A 10754-nucleotide genomic window follows, 5' to 3' on the forward strand; every position below is an offset into this window, starting at 1 on the left:
GCTTATAATCAGATAAGAGTGTATAGATCACGTTGGCCATGCTTCACTGTCAATTTTTCGTAAATTTGGAAAAATGTCGTCGAACGAAAAAGAGCGCCGTGAATTAATCCTGCGCACTCATTTCGAGAATCCGGAGTTGTCACATCGGGACATCGGTAAGATGCTGGGAATCGTCCAATCCACGGTCAGCAGAGTACTAAAACGATACTTCGAGAACCTAACCATCGACCGGAAGGTGAAGAACGGCAAAAATGGATGCTCCGTCAGTGAAAAAGATCACAAGCGCGTAGTTAAGCAGTTTAGACGTGATCCGAGAAGTTCGGTCCGGGATGTCGCCAATAAGCTGAATTTGTCAAGTTCATTCGTCCAGCGGACCAAGCAGCGGGAGGGCCTGCGTACATACAAGGTTCAGAAGGCTCCTAACCGCGACGAAAGGCAAAACATGGTGGGAAAGACGCGAGCCCGGAAGCTGTACACCGAAATGCTGACGAAGCCGCATTGCCTGGTAATCGTCGACGAAACCTACGTCAAAGCGGACTTTCGTCAGCTGCCGGGCCTGTTGTTCTTCTCCGCAGAGGACAAATTCAGCGTTCCGGAGGAGATTCGCAAGCAGAAACTATCCAAGTTTGCCAAAAAGTACATGGTGTGGCAAGCGATCTGCTCTTGCGGAAAGCGGAGCGCCCCCTTCGTGATGACCGGCACGGTAAACGGGCAGGTTTACCTTAAGGAGTGCCTACAGAAGCGCTTACTACCACTATTGAAGCAGCACGAGGGCCCGACCATCTTCTGGCCGGATCTCGCTTCGTGCCACTATTCAAAGGACGTGTTGGAGTGGTACGAATCCAACGGGGTCACCTTCGTGCCAAAGGAAATGAATCCGCCCAACGCGCCGGAGCTTCGCCCAATAGAGAAATATTGGGCGATTATGAAGCAGGCCCTCCGGAAGAACCCAAAAGTTATCAAATCGGAGGCGGACTTCAAGAGAAAATGGATTTCTGTTCAAAAAAAACTACAACCTGACGTTGTACAGAACCTTATGGACGGGGTAAAGAGGAAGGTGCGAGCATACGGGCTTGGGCTCGAAGTATGAATAAAAAGAAAATGCCAAAAGTTGTTTAATAGTTTTTATTTTACTGTCTAAAATTTTCAATAGGATCGGTCTACTGGGCGAATCTCTACAGCGTTTTTTCCGTGTTGCAATTTGATGTGACACACCCTTTAAGTGTCGCCTTCAATCGCACCCACCTTTGCTAATGAGTCAGCCCTCTCGTTACCCGGAATTGAGCAATGTGAAGGGACCCAGACGAAGGTAATGCGTCTGGTTAAAGCACTCAAAATTTCTTGTAATTTCTCAAGGAAGTACGGCGAGTGCTTTTCCGGCCTCACTGAACGGATAGCTTCGACAGAGCTAAGACTATCCGTTACAATGAAATAGTGTTCAACAGGTCGTGAGGCGACGCGGTCCAGCGCCCAGTGAATCGCTGCCAATTCAGCAATCTACACTGAACAAGGACACTGAAGACTGTGGGAGGGGCTAAAAATTTTATTGAACGCTCCAAATCCTGTGAACTCATTCATAAAGGACCCATCAGTAAAGTACATATTATCACAATTGACACGTCCATACTTTGCATTGAAGATCATTGGAACGATCCCCGATCGATGATAATCTGGGATTCCATGGATTTTCTCCTTCATGGACAGATCAAAATACACAGATGAATTGATGTAGTCAGCAAAACAAACACGGTTGGGAATATACGAAGAAGGAGTAACCTGCATGGATGCAGCTGCAGCTGCTCAAAATTTCCGATCACCAATGGATTCATAACCTTACACCGGAAGAGGAACCGAAGAGATAATAAATTGAAGCGATCTTTTAGTGGGAGCAGGCCTGCCAAAACCTCGAGACTCATGGTATGCGTTGATGGCATACATCCCAACGCAATACGGAGACAAAGATACTGAATTCGTTCGAGTTTAATGAGGTGTGTATTTGGCAGTTGATTGAAAACAGAAACTGCCGTACTACATCACTGAGAGAATAGTTGTTCGATACAACGTTATAAGATCTTCGGGGTGGGCTCCCCACCAGGTGCCGGTTATTTTACGGAGAAAGTTTATTCTTTGTTGGTATTTTTTACTCAGATACCTAATATGGTTCCCCGTTTAAATGAATACGTCTCTATTGTTATTGATGATGAGACTATTGATCGCGTTCGGGAAATTAAATATCTTGGCGTGATTATTGATGACAAACTCACATTGACAATGTCATCAAGAAAATGGCCAAGAAGTATGGAATCTTATGCCGATTGAAAAACGATTTAACTATTTGCAGCAAAATACAGCTATACAAATCAACCATCTCTCCTCATTTAGACTTTTGCTCTTCCATTTTATTTCTGGCAAATGAAACACAAATATCGAGATTACAGCGTTTGCAAGATAAAATAATGCGGTTGATACTAAAATGTAACAGATTCACTTCCTCATCTTTAATGTTGGACGCTCTGCAATGGTTATCTGTGAAGCAAAGGATTGTTTATTTAACTATGGTGTTCATTTTCAAAGTAGTTAAAGGTTTGCTGCCTCGATATTTGTGTGATCGAGTTGAAAGAGGAAGTGACTTTCACAGTTATAGCACACGCGTTTCTTGTGCTATAACTGTGAAAGTCACTTGTGAACTGTGAATTGAGAACACCCAATTTCTTGACATGTGCTTCACAAAATTCGTTGTATTCCAAAGGTATAAATGTGTTCAACTCGATGCCAAGACATACATTCTTTGTGTGGACACCGACTGGACAATATCGTTGCTGGACGAGCTGGACGGCGAGGAATCGGGTGCCTTTCTCAAGGCAAGAGGGTGGAGGTGGTAGCGCTGGAGTAGAATAGAGTAGAGTTTTCAAAGGGCCTTTCTCAAGGCTAGAGACGAATGAACTGCAAAAGTTTAAAGTCTCTATAATACAAGACCTTCCTTCTTTCCTTCCAAGACATATTAAACGTGCAACAACACTCACAGAATTTAAGAGGCACTGTATTTCACACTTGAAAGCTGTGTTTCATTAACAGCCGACCGATATATTTTTAAATTTTATGACGAAGTTTTATACGAACGGATAATTTAATGTGGGATTTTGTTTGCAGTTTGTTTTTAATATTTTCATTTAACCTGATGAAGTTTTTATTTGAACGGATTATATTATGCGAACTACTTAATTTTTTAAATTATCTTTTTTTCAATTTGTATTTATGTCCTCTCTATTATGTCCGTCATGATCCTGGTGATGATGGACTATTTTTATTTTTATTTTGTTGTTTTTATATTATATTAGTGAAAAAAAAGTAGTCTACATAAGTTTGAGCATCGCGCGCGTAACACAGATATAAAGGATATTAAATTGAAAGTTTTCAAAGTGCCGGTCTAGAAATTTTTCGTTAAGGAAATTTTCTCGATTTCTCTGGATGAGTATATTCATAGTCAATCCAATACAAGGCAGCCGGTTGGGCTTGTGGTCTGGTGGACCACTCGGCTGCAAGGGCCTCGTCGGGACCGTATCGGCTCTGTGGCGGACATGACTGAGTATTGGCTTGTCATTTGACATTGCAATTTTTTGAACTTATATCTGTAAATAAAATCAGTTCGTTGTTCCTTTGTTTGTTCAACAGAGGCGGCAGACCCCGAGAGTGTAATTTGTCTGACAAAACCACTATTGAAACAGAATCAAAGGTCCCCTTCATGTCCAAGAATACTGAAGCCATTTGTTTTTTTTTGGCGTAAGCCAAAATTTTTCATTGATAATACTAATGAATTTTAAAATGGTCTTCCAGAAACTGGACAGGTGAAATTATCATATTTAAACACAATAAATAAACAAACAACTCTTTTGAATATACTTTATTCTGAGTATTGAACAATGTATTAGCGAATTCGTTTTTGTTCAGTTTCAACCTCAGTGCCGCACTAACTGCTGTCAAAACGTTTTTTTATTCAGTCAGTTTCGCACTGGTTCGCCCCGAAAGCTGTTAGTTTCGCACTGAGATGTTTCACGGGTTGGCACTCGGGTTCACCAATACAACTATACCGAACTGTCAAGTTCCGAGTATATTTTGGAAAATCTAAAAATAAAAACTATGAAGATGAAAAACCTGCTGCTTTTGCTTTTGTATTATTGGAATCGTAATCCAATTCGGATTCTGATTTTGAAAGTATATTCGAGCAGACGGCATTAAGCTACGTGTGCTTTCATTGGGAGGCGAAAATAATGATGGATATTCAGGTGGAATAAATCTGCTTTCAAAATGAAAATTTACTTTAACGTATCGAATATTTATTTCATGTGATGAAATAAGAGGTTTTTTTCGATATCACAGAAACATATTGAACGAAAACTGTGGCTAATGATGACTTTATATTATAATAGTAATTATTTGTGGAAAAACCAGGAAATGCATCGACAAATGGTTAAGTAAGTGTCAGAACTACATGTTTTAAGTAATAAAACAATATGAAGTGAAAACATTCATTCAAACTTTTATATTTTTACACTGCACTTGGCCCTGCTGATCTGATAGAGAATAATTTACCTCCCAAGCATTAATATCGCCATTAGACGTCGACACTGTACATTTATCGTCGCGAATATAAACAAATCAGACTATATAACGCACACCAACAAAACACCGCATTCGTGAAACTGAAAACGTTTTTTTTATTACAGAGTCAGTTTGGCACTGACTCAGTTTTAAAAACGAATTCGCTATATGAATGTATCTTTTAAAAATTCTAACTGTTTGTGTTGCAACGAAATAGAATCAGGGTGGTCTTACAGAAGTTGGACAGAGTGTACGAATGAAGCGTACTTTCGAACGTTTGGTATTCGTACGAAAACAAGAGTAAGGATAACTAATTGCACAAATAGTTCGCTGTTACTTTTTGCAAAGCACTTTTTGCATGCACACATTTGCGAAATGATAGAGGCTGGACCACCCTCAAATGATGATTGTTGAGTGGACGTCGAAGCTGTAAGGGTGGTTTAGACTAGTGATATATTCATGTGAAGAAACATGATGAGATTTATAGAAATCGCATCAACTGTTTACACTAGCGTGAACTTCTATAATGAATATATTCATACTCTCGGTGAATTTATTCACCCGAAGTAGAACTGCATCCAACTTTAGTGATTTCTCACCAGTGAGAAATTCACAAGCGTTGCTGAATTTATTCAAGTTATATATACCTCGAATAAGTGTATCATATTTATTCTCAACCGTTTACACCTATATTCACGTGAATAAATCCATCTATAGCTATAGATCTTCCTAATGTAAACCCGCCATAACAGATAACATACAAATATGATCAATTAAGGGGCCCGAAAGTTCGCCTAATAAGCGGTCACACAACCAATTTGGCCACGCAGACCCTCGTAGTTTAATCACAGTTGTATCTATCGGAGTATTCTAGAAAATAGTCATCACGTTACGTTTGTTAGCTTGACTGATACATTTGTCCCTTTACGGAGGATATCGTGTCAAGCATTTGAGAAGAGTTTCGGACCAATAGAGGCGAATGAACTGCAAAGTTTAAAGCCTCTTAAAAACAAAGAAAGAAGAAGAAGAGTTTCGGATCAAGGTATGATCAGATAAACATACACATTTTTCCTATGTTTAATTCACATTTATATGCACTTTGACTCAATCATACCAATAAGTTGATTAATATTTCACCCGGCCATTCAATGCAGCATTCGTCCGTCCGCATCACAGAATATTACTAGTGTTGGACAGCCATTCATCCTTGCTCTCGTTGCTGCCTCAATCGCCCCTTTGCAGCCGTGAGTTTTCCTTCTTTTTTGATTCCTATAAAAATGAGATACTTGAACCCTATTGAGCAAGGAAAAAATCCGGCATCATTAGGTACTCACCCCACGCATTCACAGAAACAAAAACAAAATAATACATAATTCTCGGATACAATTCTCTTTCGACTCTCTAACTCATATATATTGTGCTCTCATCATTGGGGGGCATCCTCGCGCTGTTGAGCCGGTTGCCGGTTGCCGGCGGGGTTCGCTGCGGGGGGAGGCAAATCCAGCAGTGGAACCTGATCCTCTGGTCGCTGCTGCTGCTGCTGCTGCTGCTGCTGCGGTCGCTGGTTAGGCTGATTGACGGCACCAGGGCCCGGTGGTCTCCGAAAGTACAGGGCCGCACCCAGCAGCACGGTTAGGATCGTAATCAGATACAGATCCCAGTTGGAGGCGATGTTCTCGTCCAGATCCAGCAGAACGCTGAAGGGGGACTATGGGTTGAGAAAAAAAAAAATGTGTGTGGGTGAAATGGGCTGTTTTTTTTCCCCCGAGGCAATCTTACTTCTCGCAGTGATTCCAGCTTGAAAAGCAGCTGCAGCTTCAACAGGGCAAGAGAAACGGGAACCTTTGCGTCGACGCTTGTTTCCGCCGCCAGGTCATAACAGCGTTTGGCCAGATGGATGTCCTTCTTCATGCCGAGACCTTGCTCGTGCATGTAACCCAGGTTGAACATGGCTTGCGCGTTGTGCTGCTGCTCCGATGCCATCCTGGTGAAAATTGTGGAGGAATTGTTCAACGGTTTAACTTAAACCTAATCATGACAGTTAAAGGTGTATCTTACCGGTAATGAGAAGCAGCCATTTCGAAGTCCACGAGCGTCCCCAACCCGTAGTAGTGATAGTCTCCAAGTTTCACCTGCGCTGCGGAATATCCTTGGGCGGCTGCTCGTCCCCAAAATTGTAACGCCCTGATAAGTTCCTCGTCTCGATTCATAAACAGATTAACCTCGCCACGGTCAAGCAGGAAGGCTGCGTTGCTTTGGGCCACTTCATAGCCAAGTTCCGACATGAGCGCGTATTGCATGAAAGCCTCCTCAAATCGGTACGATCGGTAATCCTGATGGGCAGCCATCAACTGCTCGGACCACTTTCCTCGCTCGGCCACATTCTTGAACAGTTCCACAGCCGTCGGGCAGGCGCGCATCATTCCCAACCCAACAGCGTGCATTTGACCAAGATTGTAGAAGGCCAACACGTGACCCGATTGCGATGCCAAATTGAAATACTTGTTGGCCAGTTTGAAGTCCCGTTTCACACCGATACCGCTGAAATACATATTTCCCAGCTGCAGCTGACCATCGACCCATCCTTGGTCAGCTGCCTGGGTGAAATACTTCAATGCCTTCACAGTGTCCTTGGAGACTCCCTTGCCGTGCAGATACATTATCCCCAGTCCGCTCTGACCGACGGGATTTCCCAAATCAGCCGCCTTCTTGAAATACTTGAACGCGGTATCATTATCCGCCTTTATGTTATCGCTTCCCTCCAGGAAAATCTTCCCCAGAAAGGCCATTGCAACGGCATTGCCAGCGTTTGCCGCCTGGCTAAAGTACTGCAGCGCTTTCTGATGATCCAGCGGGATTCCACGACCGCCCTGATAGTGCAACTGTCCCAAGCCAACCTGCGCCTGAACATCGCCCTTATCGGCCAACAGCTGGTAATAATCGATCAGATCATTGTCCAGTATTCCCGAACTGGGACCCGAATTTTCCACCTCATCCAGCAGTCTTATCCGGTGCACAGCAGCTCCCCCTGAAAAGGTAACCTGATTGGCCACCTTCGTGGCCACTTTCCGGTAGAAATCAAGCGCTGTTTCACAACTGTTTGGAACTCCAACACCAGCCCAGTACCGAAAGCCAAGCGCCATCTGAGCCCAAGAATTGTCCCCAAGGGCAGCCATCGTGTAATAAACCAGCGCTTTGGCCTGACTCACGTTGAACCCAATGCCGGTAGCGTACATAAACCCGAGTCCCATCTGTGCCTCCGGCAAACCCTCGTCAGCCAACTCCAGAAAAGTCTTCTTCGCTGCTTCCACATTCATATGGACGGGATGACCCAACAGCTGGGCCCAGGCAACATGACTCTTCGCGAGCGGGTGTCCTTTCTCCGCCGCCTCCACCATCAGCTTGTGTCCTTGTAATTTATCCACTTTTGTCTTGTTCAGAACAACCATCGCCCGATCGAACGCCGCTTCAGCTTGCAGCTGTTCCTCGCTCAGCGGCTTGACCTGTTCCTGTTCCTCTTCCTCCGAACTGATCCGGTCCATCTCTTTGATCTCGTTCTCAATCTTCTGAATCATTCTCTCCTGGCTCTCGAACATCTCGTTCAGCGCCTTCCGATTCTCTTCGTCCCGAATGGAATTCGCCACCACAACCTTGATCACCTCCTTGATGCCAACCTCTCGGATAGCCGGAGTCCGTTCCAACATATGCATCATTTCCGACTGCGACATAAAGCTCTCTCCGTCCTCATTCCCGCGCCCAACCGAAGCCTGATCATCCTTCGTCACGTCGTCGCTCGCCGCCGCCGCCTTTTTCTTCGTGGTGCCACTTTCCGGTCCCTTCAGCTCCGGCTCGCACCAAGCTCCCCCAAGCAGAGCCAAAATCACACCGACAAGCAGAAAAAACGATCTCATTGTTACAATTCTCTTTATCTCTCTCGCTCTGTCTGTCTGTCTTCCTAGAAGCTACGTGTCCTTCCGTCCATCGGATTCTTCGCCGTCGTCACTCTGAGGGTTTATTGTATTTCCAACATCCGAACCAATTCCGTTCCGATGGCGATGATTTTTTGAACCTTATTTCAAATGAGTTTTTTTCTTTCTCCAAACAAAAAATCTAACCCCCCGAGAACCTTCTCTCCTTACTATTTTTTTTTTGCAATAACTTGCAATTTTCACTTGCTTTTTCCCCACTGACTTTCTACGCGATAAGATGTTTTTATTTTGCACTGAGGTGGAAAATAATAAAAAAGTGACGTGTGATTAGGGCGGCGATGGTTGACAATCAATGCAATCAAGGGGTCACCCAATTCGAATCCGGGATTTTTTACGTGGGATTATGTCCTTCGGGAACATATTGAAAAACGAAATGATGGATTGATGACAATTTAGCGTCAATTGATTTGGGCACTCTATAACAATTTATTACATTAGAGAAAATAATAGAGGGGCTCAGAATGCAAGGGGTGCAAGTGACTTGATCGTTTTCTCTTCATCAGTTTTTTATTTAGTTACTAACTTAACTGCAAAAACTTTCCAATTTAAGTTTGCTATAGAATCCGATAAATGAGGTTCTGACCTATTTTCCACGCTGGTAAATACAGCTGGGAATGTATTTGCTGCTAAGTTATGACCCAAAGAGAGTGTCGATGTAGAGAAATCAATCAAATCACTTACACCCCTTTCATTCTAAGCCCCTCAATATATATCATGATGTAGCTATTTGCAAAATTAAATGATTTTGTTTTTTCTTCCCGCTTGTGTTAGGAAAAATCTCAAAAAAATGTCAATAAAAATCTTAACTGATTCAAACGGAAATCCCGTGATCTGAATGATTGAAATCGAAGATACAAGCTTCCTCTTGTACTCACTATTATGTCTCAGTCATTACTTGATGGATTCATGATTTACCAATTTGGGCATAACAGTTCATTACAATGAATAACATAATATATTTTAAGAAACTAACTATCAAACAATTTAAAAATCTAAAGAATTATCTCAATGAAAATTCCACGTTCTAATTGGTCGATTCGCAAAAGCAATATTAACTCTCACATCCACATGCACTATGTAAAAATAAAAATACGCGACTGTGCAACGAAATATGCGTATGGCCTTCTACAGAACCCGTATGGCAACCGAAACCCGGTCTATGTTGGCGATGCCATAAGAATCTCCAACACAGCTCTGCACAAACGCGATGAAATCGTCAAGTTATCATCCGTCATCCTAAATTGCATATTCACTGGAAGCGATGCCATTTCTTTGACTACATAAGAAAATCATATGAAGAGCTAATTTAGAAATTTGTTTTCGTGAGACACAAGCGAGAAGAAATTACATCGAGTTTAAGGCATACGAGACTTTTTATAACACTAAAATGGAATCAAAGTTCAACATACAATTTGCACTATAGCAAAATCTGCCCGTTTGGCTGGCATTCCTGGAGGACCTTGTTTCGAAAGTGCTACAGCTTATCAACTTAAGTTTCTCAATCACTGACACTGTTAAGAAACGTTTTTTAGAAGAACATTTTTTTTCTTATCGTTTTTTTTTTGGAAACGGTTTACAATACAAGAAAATTTTGTTGCAGTCCATTGTGGTATACTGTTATTAACTCTATAAGGAAGATTGTTCGACTGATGAACGATGTTTGAATTTGAGTAACTTTATATACATATACACCTTACCTTAGAGATACATGACTTCAGGTACAATCTAGGCATAACGTAAGCAAGCTGAATATTTTTGTAACCACAACGTCCGATTAAATCAACGAGGTGTATTTGTGTTGTTGGGATTTCAATTCTATTTTGAAAACTGTTCGGGTTTTGATTGTCCAACATGAGTAATATGTTCAAAATTTGTATTAAGATAAAGAATGATTTTTTAATAGAGTTACGTTTTGTATTAACCCACATGTCTTCGAATGCTTTCCAACGTAACGCCTAACATATACTTTTACCATAATGTTGTATTTGGATAAGTTATTGGAAATTATAAGCAAATTCATAAAATTTAATGAACATGACGGTATAACACGACAAACGTATTAAAAGAGTATATTTACTATAAATAAGACAATAAATTAGAGATATATTTTTTAAATATCTCGAGGATGACTGCGTTTCATTGACAATGATATTTTTTGTTTTAAAT

The 10754-nt window shown here is 41.9% G+C and overlaps 1 protein-coding gene across 2 annotated transcripts; it reads right to left on the reverse strand.

Moving 5' to 3' along the window:
• Positions 1-5665: 5665 nt before the first annotated feature.
• Positions 5666-8881, reverse strand: LOC129762946 (protein sel-1 homolog 1). Of its 2 annotated transcripts, XR_008740760.1 has the most exons (4): positions 6658-8880; positions 6379-6583; positions 5934-6307; positions 5666-5868 (listed from the first exon to the last, which is right to left on the reverse strand). XR_008740760.1 is itself a non-coding variant. In XM_055761579.1 (3 exons), the coding sequence occupies exons 1-3, from the start codon at positions 8508-8510 to the stop codon at positions 6026-6028; spliced, it is 2340 nt and encodes a 779-aa protein (XP_055617554.1). In that variant the 5' UTR covers positions 8511-8881; the 3' UTR covers positions 5933-6025. The 2 variants fall into 2 exon arrangements, 1 of the variants encoding a protein (XP_055617554.1); XM_055761579.1 differs by lacking the exon at positions 5666-5868 and having other exon boundaries at positions 5933-6307; positions 6658-8881.
• Positions 8882-10754: the final 1873 nt, after the last annotated feature.

The sequence above is a fragment of the Toxorhynchites rutilus genome, chromosome 1 (assembly GCF_029784135.1).
Source record: "Toxorhynchites rutilus septentrionalis strain SRP chromosome 1, ASM2978413v1, whole genome shotgun sequence".
NCBI lineage: Eukaryota > Metazoa > Arthropoda > Insecta > Diptera > Culicidae > Toxorhynchites > Toxorhynchites rutilus.